The 17740-nt window shown below is 53.6% G+C and overlaps 1 protein-coding gene across 16 annotated transcripts in view; it reads right to left on the bottom strand.

Annotated features, from left to right (window-relative positions):
• Positions 1–2087: 2087 nt before the first annotated feature.
• The window catches only part of TMCO4 (transmembrane and coiled-coil domains 4), a 101302-nt gene continuing 85649 nt past the window's right edge, over positions 2088–17740 (bottom strand). For all 16 annotated transcript variants that reach the window (XM_081574863.1, XM_081574858.1, XM_081574852.1 and 13 more), the window contains 2 exons: positions 13229–13346; positions 2088–3243 (listed from right to left, as the gene is read on the bottom strand). In XM_081574863.1, the coding sequence (XP_081430989.1) occupies positions 2836–3243; positions 13229–13346 (526 nt within the window). In that variant the 3' untranslated portion in view covers positions 2088–2835. The remainder of the gene's footprint in view (positions 3244–13228; positions 13347–17740) is intronic.

Raw genomic sequence — 17740 nt, 5'->3', positions numbered from 1 at the left:
TGCAGGCTTGGAGAGCTGGAATGGATGGGACCAGGTCCTCCAAGGCCTTGGACCAGCTCTTGGCTAAAACCAGGAGGCTAGAGGTCCTCCGGGGAGCCGTTCTGAGCTCCAGTGGGTTGCACGGAGTCAGCACCCCCTGCCCACCGCGGGCCTCCAACCTGGAGGCCTGGTCACTGGCTTTAGTTCAGTTTTCTCCAGGATGCCTCACCACTGAGTGTAACTGGTGGATGTGTGTAGAGTGAGGTTGGAGGACTCCTGGGGGTGGGCAAGGCCCTCTCGGTCCAGGTTAGGATGCAGTTAATCATCTTCCTTGCACATCCTATCAGACTGCGTGGGAACAATGCCTCTGTCTGCAGAGGTGGCTCAGCGCTGGGCCAGATCCCTTGCTCTGCAGGCCATTATCATCAGCAGCAGCTCCCGGGATTCTGTTAGAAGTGCACATCCCTGCCCCACCCCAGACCTCTGGTTGCCAGGTGAATAGTGTGCACATTACGGTTTGAGATGTGCTCACTCAGGGGACCTTTAACCCTGAGGATGGTTGGCTAGATAGTCTTCAGACCAGCTAGGCTCTCAGGATATACGTGCTGCAGAGTAAACATCTGAGCCTGGGAGTTGGGCAGGCAAAGTTTGAACCTCCACTTCACTGCTTTCCAGCCCTTGTACAAGTCACTTAACCTCTTTGAGCCTGGTATTCCCCATGCAAACAGGGAAACGGTGCCTGCCTCCTAGGGCATTATGGGCGCAGAAGGCCCAGCACTTGGCAGGTGGTCATGGGTGGTCCCTTCTGCTGTTTTACCTCCCGGCCATCCAACCCCCGGCCCCTGGCTGAGGGCCAGGAAGGGCCACTGTACCCACTTTTTTACCCCCACCTTCCTCCTCCTCTTCAGCCCTGGCCCACAGCCCACGATCTGACTCTGTCTCCCCAGCTCCCAGCTAGGCTTCTGCCCTGCCCCTCCTGGGGGCACCTGGATAGCCGCTGAGTTCTGGCTCAATATCAAGGGTGGGTGTTCCCTATCGTGGGCTTCCTTGGGCCTAGAAGGGAACCATCTGGTGAGGACAGAACCAGCCCCTCTCCCGCTGCCTTCTGGCCTTCCCTGGGGTCAGTGAGGGCGGCAGGCGTGGGCACTGGGTCAGCGGAGTTGTAGAGAAGCCATCCCTGGTACGGGCAGGTGCCCTGGGGGAGGCAGGTGGACTCTGGTGCAGGTCTGACGGGGAACTCTTGGTTCCCAAAGTTTACCCGCTTTAGGTTCCCTTCACCCTGAAGTTTTTCTTACTCCATTGCTCCCCTCCCTCCCATTTCCCACCAAGTTCTATCAACCCCAATCCCAGGGGCCTCCACTGGTGGCCTGGCGCTCTCCATGGTGCTGAGTAGACTCCATTCTGGCCATGCCACTGACTCTAGAGGGGCCACAGTGCTTGTCGGGGCTCCCCCTCTACCCCAGGCTTGCCCCAGTGGACTCTCAATAAGCCCTAGCTGAGGTAGTGACTGTAGTGTGGGCTGAATCGGGCTGGAGAAGCCGCTGGTGAAGTGGGAAGAGACTGTGTTCTGGTCCAGACTCTGCCCACGCTTGCTCCAGGACCTCAGCAACGTCCTTTCCTGTCTTGGGGCTCAGGCTTCCATGCGTGACATGAGCAGTTTGGGCCAACAGCAGCAGGGATTCTGTGAATATTTACCGAAAGAACAATACACATCCCCCTGAGGAGCAATTCAGCTCCAATCCTCTTAATTCCCCCAACTTCTCCAACCCTAGCTGCCTCCCCCTGGGTGTGTCAATATTCTCTCTGCCTGGGCTTTGGTTTCCCCGAATGCACAGTGCGGGAGAGGGGTCATCTCTGGCTCTGTCACTCAGGGCCCGCGGGAGGACCAAGGAGGAAGGTTTCAGGGATGCAGTTACAGTGACTAAGAGCTCGGGCTCTGGGGGTTAACTAACTGGATTTTGAGACTGATCACCTGTGTGTTCTCGGGCAGGTTCCCTAAACGGTCTGGGCCTGACAGTGAAAATGAAAACAATAATAGTACCTACCTCATTGGGTTGTTGTGAGGGTCAACTGAGACAATCCATGTAAAGCGCTCTGCACACGGTAAATACTTAATAAATGGTAGCGAGTATTATTATCTATTATTATAATGATCACACCTCTGTTCCTGCCGTAGGATGTTCTGCCCCCACATACTTCATTCTTGTCCCAGGCCCAGGCCCTGTCCACACCGCCTGCCGATCCAGCGTTTGTTCACCATGCTCTGTACCAATTATATTCAGGGCCCCCGTGTGGCTAGCTTTGGCAGGGGGCCTTCACGTCACATGTTTCTGATGGCCGCCCCTGTGGTTGTGCAGGGCTCAGCCTGGATGGCTGCATGCGGCAAATCCCATCGGATCTCCCAAGGGCAGGGAGAGTGAGCTGTCCGCTTCCCACCTGGACCCGCTCTGCAGGTGTTTCCATGGCGCCTGAGGGCTGGAGCACAGCCCTGGACAGTGGTTGGAGGGGCGGGCAGACACTAGGCTCTTGAGGCTGGAGAGCATGGCAGGGTGGCTCCAGAGAGCTCCGGACAGGCTATCAGACCACCAGTGCTGACCCAAAGCACAGGAAGCCCCCGGCTGGTTTAGCCCCAGGGCTCTGTACTGTGCTGGCTTGACTCTGCAGAGCTCTGGCCTTCATTCCTCAGGGAGGAGACAATGTCTCCTTACAAGCCCCTGTCCTTCCAGTACCAACGTCTTCAATTTAGCAAAGGCAGTGGTAGAAATTCTCCATCTCCAGAGCTCGTGGCGGGGGAGCCGGTGGAGCAGGGTAAGAGAGTGCTCCATGTAGAAGTCTGGGAAGGTGACCCTCTTGGGGTCAGTCCAACCCTGGGCAGGGCCCTTGGGTCTCATGGGCACAGTCAGGACAGTCCAGTGGGTTGGCGCCCAGGCCATGGCTGCAGAGAGGGGGGCTCTCAGCAGGGCTGGTAGCAGCAGGAAGGGAGGCCCCTTCAGACTGGTCCAGTCCCTCTGGCACTTGGGCTTGGCTGAGGTCAGGGGGCGTGGCTGCTTTGGGGGTGTCTCCGGACGTGGGACCCTGGGTTTGCCCATCCTGGTTGGTGGTCTGATCTGATGAAGAGACGGCTGCTGCCTGGCGGGATTCCTCTTGGGGCAGGCTGCCTGGGGCCAGCAAGAGCCCCTTCTCGTCCCAGCTGGGCTTGGTGCGGATGCCCACGGCCTTCAGGATGACGTCCATCTGCCTGGCGTAGTCCAAGTGGCCGCTGACCTGCAGGAGGGTGGGAAGTGAGCACTGCAGAGCCCAGTCCTCCCAGGGCCCCTGGGTCTCTCCCTGTGTCTTCAGCCAACTCATCACCAACACCATCACTCCAACCCTCAATGATTCTCCAATCCAGAGTGAGTGGGAAGCCTCTGGGTTCAAGGCTGCTCTAGAATTTATCAAATAAAGATAAAGGAAGCTTGAGAAGACTCTGGAGAGCCCCTTGGACTCTCTGTCCCTTGGACAGCAGGGAGATCAAACCAGTCCATCCGAAAGGAAACCAACCCTGAATATTCATTGGAAGGACTGATGCTGAAGCTCCAACACTTTGGCCACCTGATGCAAACAGCCAACTCATTGGAAAAGACTCTGATGCTGGGAAAGATTGAAGGCAGGAGAAGAATGGGGTGGCAGAGGATGAGATGGTTGGATGGCATCACTGACTCAATGGACATGAGTTTGAGCAAGCTCCACGAGTTGGTGATGGACAGGGAAGCCTGGTGTGCTGCAGTCCACAAACAGACATGATTAGGTGACTGAACAACAAAAGGAAGCTTCTCTACAGGGTCTGGGTCCTGTGGGGTCAGGAAAGATCCTCCCGATAGAAGTCTGGAGTGCAAGTCCCCATTCTCTGTCTGCAGCTTTAGGTTACAGTGGGAGGGCTCTGTGGCTCACCAGCTGAGGGACCATGGGCAAGCCCTGTATCCCTCTGACCTCCACTTGCCTCAGCTGTAAAATGGGGACAGTAAGAGTGCGTACACCAGAGTGTTGCTCTGAAGGTTCCCCCAGGAATAGCTCTGAAATCGAAAATAAAGCTATGGCTAGAAAGACTGCAAGGTACTTTCCACAATCCACTCTCCTCCTTCCCCTTAGTCGTAAGAACAGCAAGTGATAGCTGGGCATATTCCCCAGCCTCCCTGGCCAGTGAGTGTACTATCGTGATGTGCTCCAGCCTACGAGATGAAACACAGCGTTATTCGGTGCTCCTTGGAAGTCTCTTTAAAAGGGGGAGTGGTTCTGCTTTTCCCGTTTCCTCTTTCCTGCTGGCTGGAATGCAGACGGGATGGCCAGGGCTTCAGCAGACATCCTGAGCCATGTAAGGATGGCAGAGTAGCAAGGCAGAGAATTTTGGCCCCTGAAGGCTGTGGAGCCTCTACACTAGCCCTGAAATGCCTCTTCTGGCCTTTTCCTATGTGGCAACATCACTTCTTGTGTGTTTCATCTGGGCCTCTGTTATGGACAGAATCTTCACTAATACAAGGGTCAAGAAGTGCCCGCTCCCTTCCTGAGAGAATAGAAGCTTCTCTATTTTTGTACAGGGATATATGTCAGTGACTGAAAAACAGGGGTGTAACTGGAGTGCCAACACCGAATCGTGATAATGTACAATGCCTGATACACAGTGGGTCCTTAATGCGTTGGAGGAAATGCATTTACTGGCTGTACTCCTTTGACAGGTATTGGCTGCTAATTGCAGATGAAGCAATTGACACAGAGAGATAAAGGGACCTGCCCAGGGTCACACGGGTCAGAGCTGGGCTCTGGATCCAGATCTTCTCTCTTCATAGAAAATCAAGTGTGTGGTGGAGAAGACCTTAAAAATCATCCTCGTTTTACAGATGAGAAAAGAGAAGCCCCGAGAAGGGCGGTGGTTTGCATAACGACACACAGCCTCTGAGAACGCAGCCGTGGGCGGTGTTTGAGATGCTGAACGTGGAAGCTGCTTTGCTCAAATCTTCTCCCTGAAACGGAGCCTCACGCTCTCCCCAGCCAGCTTAGGGGGGCTGCTTTAGTGCCAAAAGCAAGCACAAGACTGAACAGTCCCTCAAGACTGAACAGGAAGGTTTTTGTTTAAAAAGAAGACAGGAAAACAGAGGGAAGGCTTACTGGGAATCCGAAGAAACTACACAAAGGCTCAGCTGGTAACATCGGCATTTCCATCTGAATCACAAATCACACTGGCTTATTCCACTGACTTTTCAAGAACACAAAAGACAATTCCCTGTACAGTTTCGTTATTTTCTCATAATAACCAGAACCTGCCTACTTCTTGCTCTTTTCTGTACAACTGCTTTCGAAGACCATTCAGTGAACATGCACATGCATACACACAGAGGAGGCTTTTCAGCTCCCTGGGTTCAGGGTGGAGGTCAAGGTAGGCAGGCATCCTTTCCTGGAGGGTGGACATTAGTGGCTGCATGGTGCTAGAAAGCACCTATGTTTGGAATCAGAGAGATCGGGGTTCTAGACTTGGCCCTGTCTCTTACTAGGAACGAGGTGAGTCTGTACAATGTCCTGAACACCAGCTCCTCCATTTGTAAAAATGAGGGTCATGACACCTCATACCTTGAATATCTGCTAAAAGAGTTCAAGAGCCTGGGACTTTGCAGGGACTATTCTGCTCCATATATGACCCAAAACACTTTTAATAAAGGGGCATTACCCAGTTAGAGTTAGTGATACCCATCTCATGGGAGTAATGGGAAGAAATAAAGCAAACCACAAGGCACAGCTCCTGGGACACAGTAGGTATGCCATAAATATGAGTTCTTTTACTTTCATTTTCTTGGAAGGAGAGATAGAAGGTAGAGAGTTAGTTGGGCTGATCCATTTGGGAACCCAAAATGGCTGCTGAAACTCAAGCCATCACATCTGAATTCCAGCCAGCAGAAACCTAGACCCATAGGGATAAACAAGGATGGCCTCCTTATATACCTTTTCAATGTTGGCAAAGGGCTGGTAGTAGGGCTGGATGGAGGCAGGCAGGACAGGAAGGAAGGGGAGTATTTGTGGCCACAGCCAAAGCCAGATGGAAATTCCACTGTGCAACTGCCCCAGAACACACAGCTCTGGCCTTTCTTGGCCACAAGTTGGTCCAGGCCTCAGCCAACCCTGGTTCCTAAGCTGCTATTCTGCAAAGACAGAGAGGGAGAAAGAACTGGCTGGCAAAGTTCTAATTTTACAGGGAGCTGGGGGAACAGGAGAGCAGGAGTGAGGTGGGTGGGAAAAGAATCTCTTCTGAGCAGTGGAACATTCTGCTGTGGCTGACGCTGGATAAAGTTTTCAGGACTTCCCTGGTAGTCCAGTGGCTGAGACTCCACACTCCCAATGCAGGGGGCCCGGGTTCAATCCCTGATCAGAGAAATAGATTCCACATGCCACAGATAAAAAATCTGGCATGACACAACCAAGATGGAAGACCCCGAGCACTGCAACTAAGACCTGGAGCAGCAAAAAGAGAAGGTTTCAGTCTAAGACCGTCTCCCTGGCCATCTTGCCTGAGGTCTTTCTCCTGCCTGGAGACACGCTGAATGTCCCTGGGGTCACGAAGCCTCCCTGGCATTCCCATGCTGGTTAGGGACCCTCTCGGGGGCTCCCCTGTGACAACACTGAAAACATGCCATCATTTTCATCTGCTAGCTTTGGTCTGTGTTCTGATAGACTGTGTGGGGGAGGGCAGGACCCGACCTCCCGCATCCAGCCCTGCAGCTTGTAGATGCTCAGGCTTATCCACGCGGGGTGAGGGGGCCTCAGGGCTTCCTGTTTCCTGCCTTGCAAGACACCTCGACTTCCCAAACCAAAGCTGCTGCCATCTGCCCAACCATTTCCAAGACTATCAGACCCCTTGGGGGTTCCTTTACCTCTCAGGCCTCAGTTTCCTCTTCTGTAAAATGGGGCTAATAAAGGTACACACACCACGTGGGCTGGTTGTGAGGATTCAATGAGATAATACACGTCACAGACTTAATGGCTGAGGGTTGGAGGTCACTGACAAGAAGCCACAGAAATTGTGAACACAGGCAGTGGTTAAGGGTCCCGGCTCGAGGTAGGTTCTGGGTTCATCTGGCTCTGCCACTCACACGCAGCATGCCCTCCTGCAGCCTCAGTTTCTACACCTGTACAGTTCACTTCAGTCGCTCAGTCGTGTCTGACTCTTTGCAACCCACGGACTGCAGCACACCAGGCCTCCCTGTCCATCACCAACTCCCGGAGCTTGCTCAAACTCATGTCCATCGAGTCAGTGATGCCATCCAGCCATCTCATCCTCTGTCGTCCCCTTCTCCTCCTGCCTTCAATCTTTCCCAGCATCAGGGTCTTTTCCAAGGAGTCAGTTCTTCAAATTAGGTGGCCAAAGTACTGGAGTTGCAGCTTCAGCATCAGTCCTTCCAATGAATATTCAGGACTGATCTCCTTTTAGGATGGACTGGTTGGATCTCCTTGCAGTCCAAGGGACTCTCAAGAGTCTTCTTTAGCACCACAGTTCGAAAGCATCAATTTTTCAGTGCTCAGCTTTCTTTATGGTCTAACTCTCACATCCATACATGACTACTGGAAAAACCATAGCCTTGACTAGACGGACCTTTGTCGGCAAAGTAAAGTCTCTGCTTTTTAATATGTTCTCCAGGCTCGTCATAGCTTTTCTTCCAAGTAGTAAGCATCTTTTAATTTCATGGCTGCAATCACCATCAGCAGTGATTTTGGAGCCCAAAAAAACAAAGTCTGACACTGTTTCCATTGTTTCCCCATCTATTTCCCATGAAGTGATGGGACCGGATGCCATGATCTTAGTTTTCTGAATGTTGAGTTTTAAGCCAACTTTTTCACTCTCCTCTTTCACTTTCATCAACAGGCTCTTTAGTTTTTCTTCACTTTCTGTCATAAGGCTGGTGTTATCTGCGTATCTGAGGTTATTGATATTTCTCCCGGCAATCTTGATTCCAGCTTGTGCTTCATCTAGCCCAGCATTTCACATGATGTACTTTGCATATAAGTTAAATAAGCAGGGTGACAATATACAGCCTTGACGAGATTCCTTTCCCAATTTGGAACCAGTCTGTTGTTCTATGTCCAGTTCTAACTGTTGCTTCTTGACCTGCATACAGATTTCTCAGGAGGCAGGTCAGGTGGTTCAGTAGTCCCATCTCTTAAAGAGTTTTCCACAGTTTGTTGTGATCTACACAGTCAAAGGCTTTGGCGTAATCAATAAAGCAGAAATAGATGTTTTTCTGGTATTCTCTTGTTTTTTCTATGACCCAACAGATGTTGGCAATTTGATCTCTGGTTCCTCTGCCTTTTCTAAATCCAGCTTGAACATCTGGAAGTTCATGGTTCACATACTGTTGAAGCCTGGCTTGGAGAATTTTGAGCATTACTTTGCTAGCATGTGAGATGAGTGCAATTGTGTGGTAGTTTGAACATTCTTTGGCATTGCCTTTCTTTGAGTTTGGAATGAAAACAGATCTTTTCCAGTGCTGTGGCCACTGCTGAGTTTTCCAGATTTGCTGGCATATCGAGTGCAGCACTTTCACAGCATCACCTTTGAGGATTTGAAATAGCTCAACTGGAATTCCATCACCTCCACTAGCTTTGTTCGTAGTGATGCTTCCTAAGGCCCACTTGACTTCGCGTTTCAGGACGTCTGGCTCTGGGTGAGTGATCACATCATCGTGGTTATCTGGGTCATGAAGATCTTTTCTGTACAGTTCTTCTGTGTATTCTTGCCACCCCTTCTTAATATCTTCTGCTTCTGTTAGGTCCATACCATTTCTGTCCTTTATTGTGCCCATCTTTGCGTGACATTTTCCCTTGGTATCTCTAATTTCCTTGAAGAGATCGCTAGTCTTTTCCATTCTATTGTTTTCCTCTATTTCTTTGCACTGATACCTGTACAATGGGGTTACTGTTCCTACTTCACTGGATAGCTATGGGGATTAAGTGACATAAGGTCTGTAACCCACGCAGAGCAGTGTCTGGCATGTCGTCTACTGTTACTATCGTTGAGTGTCTATTTTGTGCCCTGGTGGCTCAGATGGTAAAGAATCTGCCTGCTTCAATCCCTGGGTTGGGAAGATCCGCTGGAGAAGGAAATGGCAACCCACTCCAGTATTCTTGCCTGGGAAATCTCATGGACACAGGAGCCTGGCAAGCTACAGTCCAGGGGTCGCAAAGAACTGGACACGACTTAGCAACTAAACCACTACCATTTTGTGCCGAGCCCTGTGCTAAGTCCTAGGAGTCAGCTGGCATTTGTTCTGGAACACCAAGATTCCAGAGACCCCTGACTGGGTCTCTGCTCCCTAAGAAGCCTCATGAAGTGGTCCCTGGGGAGGCAGAAACCACCCCCCCCCCCGCCCCGCTGCAAACCAGTCCCCATACAGGAGAGGCTGAAAGAGCTTAAGGCAGCCTGGCCTTTGTTTGCTTCATTCCCTGGAGATGCCCTCTGTCTGTGTCAGAGCCTGACCCCGGCTCACTCCTGCTCAGGCTTGTCCTGAGGTCAGGAGCCTCTGCAGACCAGGTCTGTGTCACGTGACTGCCGCCAGGCTAATGCAGAGGGCTCTGCCCACGTGGGCCTGGCCGGGAGAAGGCAGGTCCTTAGGTCTCAATCCTGAGCATGAGGCAGGCACTGCTTGCCAACAGCAGTCATGAGGACTCTGTTGCCAGCAACCTCTCCTCCAGCAAGAATTTTCAAGGAAAATAGGAGGGCGGCACGAAGGCAATGCTAATTACCTCTAATTACCCAGAAGAGGAAAGCACTGCTTTCTGTGATATGTCCTAATGCGATAAAGAGCTATTATTAGACAGGAGCTGGGAGGCTGCCATGAAGGCATCTGAGCCTGGAGAGGAATCTCTGAAGCTGCTGGTCTCAGGGGCAGAAGTGAAGGCGGAGATGGGGGCAGGGGAGGCGGGAACTAGCATTAAAGGTGGGCCTCCTGCGCGTTAAGCATCGTGCATGCACCCTGGAAGGCAGGTGGGAGCCCTTGTTTCTAGGATGAGGCACCTGAGGCACAGAGAGGTTAAGTCATTGGCCTAAGGTCACACAGCCAGCACACCAGAGGCAGAGGCCGAATTCTAAGCCAGGCCTCTCTGGCATCAACGGCTGTGCTCTTCCCACTGTATCCCATTCAGAGGCTTTCCAGGGCAGAATCGGCATCTTTCAAGGGCTTGGCAGCATTTCAAGGAAATTTTCATTGAAAAGGAAATTTCAGCCATGCTTTTTCACATCTGGTTCCTGTGGCAGAGGGAGACCCCTGGAGTGGTGGGGCATCAAGTCAAACAGGACAGCGACCCCTGGACACGGGCCAGGGGGCATCAGAGTCTAGTGGTCTCCTAGTCTTGTTAGCCAAGCTCTTCTCAGTCCCATAGGAAGGTGGACAGCACAGACTCCAGACCCGGTTTCAGAGACCGGATCTACGACTCTCTGGTTCTGAGTCTATTGTGTCAAGCCTTGCTCAGTCATGTCTGACTCTTAGCATAGCCCGCCAGGCTCCTGAGACCATGGAATTCTCCAGGCAAGAATACTGGAGTGGGTTGTCATTCCCGACTCCAGGGGATATTCCCAACCCAGGGATCAAACCTGGGTCTCCTGAGTTGCTGGCAGATTCTTCACTGTCTGAGCCACCAGGGAGCCCACTGTCTCAAGCCTCCGTGTTCTAGTCTATGACTTGGGGACGCCCACATCCTACTCAACGGGATTGCTGTGAGGTCGATATCACATGAAGCAAGTCTCCAGGGGTAAAGATGATCTAAGAGATGACTCTAGGGCTTGAAGCTCCTATCTGTCCTGGGACGACTGCCTCTTGAACTAGGAGTGATCAGTTTCATGGGTGGGTGAGTCTAAAAACTCTTCTCATTCTTGGACCGACATCAGCCTCCAAAGCTGCCAGTTAGGAAGACCGGGGCTGATTCACTTGTGTTCCTCTGGTGGGTCAGGACTTGTGAGCCAGGGCCCTGGGAGTCTGGGGGAGTGAAGATATGAGCCAGGACAAGTTGGCCCCCGCGAGATGGTGGCAGGCCAGGGGGTCCTCAGGGCAAGGTCATGGCCCGTGAGCTCGGGGCTGGCAGCGCCTGATGACGCTCTAGCTGTGCGTTTTTGTGCTAGAACCCCCCGTGCTCTCTTCAGTCCTCAGTTTAGCTTTAATAAATGTGCAACCAGGGACTTCCCTGTGGGTCCAGTGGTTAAGACTTCACCGTCCAGTGCAGTGGATGTGGGTTCGACCCCTGGCCGGGGAGCCAAGATCCCACATGCCTTGCAGCCAAAAAACTAAAAGCATGAAACAGAAGTAACACTGTAACAAATTTAACAAAGACTTTAAAATTTGCCCACATCAAAAAAAGTCTTTAAAAAGCAAATAAAAAAACCCCCAAACCTCATGCAACCTGGCGTTAGCTGTGCTGGTGGGGGTGGGTCAGGGTGCCCGGCTTCCCCCACCACGAGGTGGTGTGTGTGTGTGTGTGTGTGTGTGTGTTGGGGGGGGTGGTTGTTGGGCCAGGCTGCTGTTGAAGCTGAGGGGAGGAGCCAAGGTCATCCAGGGTACCCCTCCCCAGGGGAGTTTTCAGATGCCCAGGGAGGGGCCTGGCCTGCCTGCTTTCAGACAGGATGGTGTGGCTGGCTCAAACCACGCTTATGTGGTACCTGGGGAAACTGGTTTATGCTTGGGAAATGCACTTGATAAACGGCAGCCGGCAGTGCGGTCACTGGAAACTGAAGCTCCTGTTCTCACAGGACTGTCATCGCAGGGACTTCCCCTGGCGGAGTTTGCTCGGGGACATAACTGCAGCCCATGACCCTCCCCTTCCTGGTGGCCAGTGTCTCTCCCACTGGTTCCCACATCTACCCACCCAGGGGCGATGCCCACTGGCTCCAGACCTGGGCTTGAGTCCTGCTCTGCCACGCCCCTGCTGTGTGACCCTGGGCAAGTCCCTTAGCTTCTCAAGCCTCAGTGTCGCCTGTGTACAGTGGGGATACGGGCATTGAAAAAGGCTCAGGGCACAGCTGGGCATTGCGTCGGCACACGACACTGTTATTAACTCCACAGGACAGACAGGCAGTGTGGGGAGGGGCAGCGAGGTCTTCCTTGCTCCCCCCCATTTCCCAGCAAGAATGCTTCGGACCGTCTGCCCTGCTCAGTGTGAGACATGGGAGAATCCTTGGGGACTATGTTTAATATGCAGACGTGCAGGCTCCACTCCTAGAAATTGATGGAGGAGGTCTGGGGAGCGGGGCTCTGGGATCTGCATTTTAAATAAACTCTCCAGATGAGTCAGAGGTCAGGGACCTTGGAACACACTTTGGTTTTCAATGCAGCGGGTGTGGGTTCAATATCTGGTGGGAGAGCCAAGATCCCACACAACTTGTGGCCAAAAAACCAAACACATCAGACAGAAGCAATACTGTCACAAATTACACACCTTCCTTGCTCCCTATTCCAAGGTTTTGTGTGTGCGTGCTAAGTCACTGCAGTCGTGTCTGACTCTGTGCAACCCCATGGACTGTAGGCCGCCAGGCTCCTCTGTCCACGGGATTCTCCAGACAAGAGTACTAGAGGGCTTTGCCATGCCCTCCTCCAGAGGATCTTCCCAAGCCAGGGATCGAACCCACGTCTCTTACTTCTCTTGCACTGGCAGGCGGGCTCTTTACCACTAGTGCCACCTGGGAAGCCCACTCCACGGTTTCACAGCCTGGCAATCAGGGGCTTCTCTTCTGGTCCAGCCTGAATGATTCCATGTGTATCCTCAGGCTGTTCTGGTTACTCTCAGGAGAAACAGACTGTCCTGACTAGTAATCTGGGCTTGGGGAGTGAGTCAGGGCTGTGGGAGGAGGAGCTGGGGGAGGAGTGGAAAGAGGGCAGTAATGTAGGGGCAAGAACATGGGCTTTGGAGGTTCAAATCCAGGTTATCAGTTGCGCATTGTATGATGGGGACTTTCCTAAGCCTCAGTTTCCTAATCTGTGAAATGGGGTTAATGATGCCTGGCCCTGAGGCCAAGTGCAGGCTAAAGAGAGCGTGTGCCAAGGGCCTGGGGGCACTTCCCTGGCACAGGGATGGTGCCTGTGAACAGGAGTTACCGCTTCCCAAGTGAGTTCTTACAATCTCTCTCGTCTGGGGTGGACCGGGCCGGGGCCAGAGTCCCTGGGACGTGGGTTGCTGGGCCGGAGTAAGATGTGCGCCCTCCCTAGCCCCCAGAGTTGGCCCCAAGAGGCATGGGGGTACTCACCACAGAGGACAGGTCCACGTTCTCCACCCTCCTGTCCTGCAGCAGCACAGGCTGCAGGCCGGCCACGTGGAGCCGCACGGAGGACGTGCGGTAGACGAAGCTCAGCAGCCAGTCTGCCCTGCGGGGGGAGAGGACGCAGTGAGAAGAGGGATGTCAGCCTCAGGAGGGCCCGGTCTGGCCCCAGCGAGCCTGTCGGGATGGGTGCTTCTGCGAGAAACGGGCTTGCTGCGCCCAGGGATGGTGGTGGCAGCTGCAGGCGCCGATGCTTTGGGAGCACCGCTGGGCCTGCAGCTCCAGGGAAGCCGCTTGGTTCCCTGCCGGCTCCCGGGGGCAGAGAACGGCGTTGGTGAGCAACAGACAGTATCTGCGGAGTGGATGAATGAGGGAACCGCATGCCATTCTCCAGAAATCAGCAGGAGGCTGGGAGGGATGCTCTCAGCTGGCTGTGGGCTTCCAGTTCCCCCGGGTGGCTGGGCCGGGGCTCCCTGGGAGATGAAAGAGAGGCAGCAGGACATCTGTCTTGGGGGGAGGACCACGGGGGTCTAGGACCACATGCTCTGCAGGCTAGGACGTTTAGGCTTGGGGCGCCCCCGTCTGTCTGTGAACGGGAGGGACCGAGACAGGCCTGGCCGGCAGCCTCCTGCCCTCAGCCACTAGGAGGCCAGGGTGACCCCCAGCGGGGTCACAGCCCTGCAACACTCCTCCTCCGCTCTCATGGGTGCTGTGAACCCCGTGCTCTGTACCCCAACACTCCCAGCCTGACATCCGCCCTACACTCCGGAGAGAGGATAACCCTGGACACTCTGCAGCCCGATTCTTCAGGTACACCGAGCCGTGTCCATAGAAGGCCTGGTCTACAGGGTCCATGGGACAGCGTTCCCCCTCGAGCCCCTGCACGCTGTCTGGGGTGAAGCTGGGCCCTGTCCCCCAGCAGGTCCGTGCACATGGACACTTGTGTTCCCCCTCAGCCTCCAGGACTGGAACTTTACTTAGCACATCAGGCTGTCTTGTTTAGACTGAGTCTGACTCTGGTTTGCAGGGTCCACCGAGTGCAATATTTTTGTGTGCTTGTTTGAAAGCAGGGCTCTCCCTCCCTGCCAAGTGGGGGCATCGGCTGAGAGTCAGGGGTCCTTGCCCTGCGTGTCTGACCACAGGCGAGGCCCCCGAGCTGTCTGGGACCCACGCTGTGGTGGGCTGTCTAGGCTCCCTGGTAGTCTTGACCCTTCAGGGTCTCTGGCCCCATGGGACACCCCTGGAAGGACCGGGGTCCAGAGTTGAGGGGCTCTCAACAGACCCTTGGGCTGCCCAGTGGCGCTAGTGGTAAAGAACCTACCGCCCGATGCAGGAGACATAAAGAGACGTGGGATCGATCCCTGGGTCAGGAAGATCCCCTGGAGGAGGGCATGGCAACCCACTCTAGTATTAGTGTCTGGAGAATCCAATGGACAGAGGGGCCTGGTGGGCTACGGTCCGTGGGGTCACAGAGTCAGACACGACTGAAGAGACTCAGCACACTTGCATGCAGGCAACAGACCCTTCTGCCGTGTTCCCCCCGACTCCATCGTCTGAATCACCCGCCAGGTCCCTCACACAGAAGCCAGCAGGACCAGGTCCCTCACACAGAAGCCAGCAGGACCAGGTCCCTCACACAGAAGCCAGCAGGACCAGGTCCCAGGTCCCCCTTCCCCACCATGGCCACTGATGACCGAATCCTGCAGATATATACCCTCCCACCACACCTTGCTCCCCCAGGACCTTCTGCTCCAGCTCTGAAGTCAGGCAGCCCCTCCCCGTAGCTCCCCTTCCTTAAACTCTCACCCGACCATGGCCCTGTCCTCTCAGAAGCTGACCTTGACTCCCCACTGCCCACCAGCCTTCTTTTATAGAAAATTCCTTAACTCCCTCCAGACAGCAATGCTTGCACATCCCAATGGTTAGCCTCATACTGAAGGCCCAAGAGAGTGTCCCTCAGAATGACAGCTAAGGGGAGAAGGGAGACTGATCCGAGTTGTTCTATCAACTCATCATGAGACATGTGCATCAAACACGGGGTGTGAGGGAGGCCCCCGAAATGGTTCTGCCATGGAAAGTCATAAATGAGAGACTTCCCTGGGGTACAGTGGGTAAGAACCACCTGCCATGCAGGGACAAGGGTTTGACTCCTGGTCTGGGGAGATCCCACATGCCGTGGAGCAACTAAGCCCAAGCACCACAAGTACTGAGTCCGGGCGCCTGGAGCCCGTGCTCCCCAACAAGAGAGGCCACCGCAACCAGAAGCCTGTGCCTCGCAACCAGAGGGTGGTCCCCGCTCGCCCCAACTGGAGAAAGCCCGCGCCTGGCAACGAAGACCCAGGGCCACCAGAAAAATAAAGTAGAAAGAAGGCTGTAAAGGGGCAAGGTCAGCATCGTTCCTGCCTACGGTCCATCTTAACTGACCACACTCTACTTACAATGCTAACTGCACTTGTTTACACCCATGTACGGATGAACTTCCAAGGACAGAGGAGCCTGGCGGGCTACAGTCCACGGGGTCGCAAGAGCTGGACATGACTTAGCGACTAAACAACGACAGACAGAGAAGGATCATGTGCTAGAAGGTCCCACAGCCTCGAAACTGTGCTGAATGAACCCAGCGCTTTTGTTTTTATCCTGTGGTTTTTGCAGAGGCCTGCCAGACCCTCTGCACCCGGCGTCTGCCTCTCTTGCGGGGGGTGGGCCACCAGCCCCCGCTTGGGACCACACGGAGCTAGTCCTGCCCTGTCAGTCACCGGCTGTGTGACCTCGGGCGAGTTGCTTGACCCCTCTGAGCCTCAGTCTCGTCACAGTGAGTTACCTCGCGGGGAGGGCAGGAGCACGCGCAGAGAGGGCACCCTGGGCAGCCAGCGCTCACACCCGTGAGCACCGGGAGGCACGGGGTGCGATGACACCCTTGCTCTGGGCTTTCACGGGCGCTGTGGCCTCTCTTGCTGGGCCTCCTCTTTCTGGCTCTGACGTGCTCCTGTCCATCCCTTCACCATCGAGCTTGCACATGCCCCCTCCAGGGAGTGCCCCTGAGCCCCTCCACCTGGCATTAATGACCCCTGTCCCTCCTGAGCTGCTGCATGCTCCCCTTGCCATGTTTGCTACATGTCCTCGGTGGGTCCGCCCCTGGGTCTTTTCCTTTCCTGGGCAGAGAGCCCGTTGAGGGCAGGACCATGCCCTAGACCTGTACCCCACCTCCCAAGTGGAACAGTGAACCCCCTGGGTGGGTGGGGTGTCCAGCAAGCCAGGCCTCAGTGTCCTCAATACTCCAGGCCAGGCAGATGCACGAATCACACAGCTGGCCTTTGACTGGAACCATGGGACCTGCGGAAGGCTGTGCCCTGGGTCCTCACAGGCCTGGAGACACTTGTGGGCAGGGGTGCCCCCTCCTACCACCCACTCCTTCTGCCATCAGCCCCTCCCCACACGGCGCTGGAGCAGAGACCATGCAGTGAGTCCCCTGGAGCTCAGAATGAAACCCTCTCACTGCAGATGCCCCAGGGGTCAGAGAGACAGGCTCACCTGAGTTCACATCCTGGCTCTGCTGTGTGACCTTGGCATTTGACCCTCTCTGAGCTTCAGTTTCCTTGCAATACAACAGGGAGCAGCAGCACTCAGCCCGGCTGGCTTCCAGGGAGGGTGTGAGAGCAGGCGAAGAACTCGCCAGTTTTATTAAAGTACATTATAAATCTATAAATGTATATAGTTTGGTAGCTTTGGCCTGAAGCTCCCCTCACCCCCTCGCTCACTCTCCATCTTAAGTAAGTTCACCGCAACTAAAGAGTCGTTGGGGGCCAAGAATGTGAATTCCTGGCTGCCGCTTAATTTAATCAAGAAACGACAGTTATTGTTTTGGTCTGGACATTCCTCCCCTCTTCTCTCCTTCCTCCTCCTCCTCCTTTTTTCTCCCTGGAGAGATGGCTCAGGCTCTCACAAAATAATGGAAACGTAAGCTTATTAGCCTCAGGTTCTCGACAGAACAGATGGGTTTAATAAGATTTTGCTGCTTTCATATTGCACACATGCAATTTTAATTCTTTCCCTTTGCTGTTTATGAAACATACCAAAAAAAAAAATTGTGTGCTGTGAATATGCCCATGTTGCTTACTGGGCACCTACAAACTGCCAGTCCTCACCCTACATAATCTCCTTTAATCTTCCCAGAACTCCTGTGCAGGATGGCCTCTTATTCCCATTGTATAGGTAGGAATACTGAGCTTTAGATTTGTTTGTCCAAAGCCATCCGAGAGGTAAAGGATGGAGCCAAGATTTTAACCAAGGACTGTTTGATGTCAATATCGTGTCCATTCTTTTTCTTTTCTTATTTCTTAAACTGTCTTTACTTAAAAGTCTCTTTTATAAATATATATAAAAGTGTCTTTTATTAAAAAAGATATGCATATATATACATACGGAACTAAATCACTTTGCTATATACCTGAAACTAATGCAATACTGTAAATCAACTATGTATCAATGAGAAAAAAAAAA

This window comes from Giraffa tippelskirchi, chromosome 3, assembly GCF_054371585.1.
Source record: "Giraffa tippelskirchi isolate mGirTip1 chromosome 3, T2T-mGirTip1v1.2.pri, whole genome shotgun sequence".
NCBI classification, from domain to species: domain Eukaryota; kingdom Metazoa; phylum Chordata; class Mammalia; order Artiodactyla; family Giraffidae; genus Giraffa; species Giraffa tippelskirchi.
This window is presented reverse-complemented; position numbering and strand designations above follow the sequence as displayed.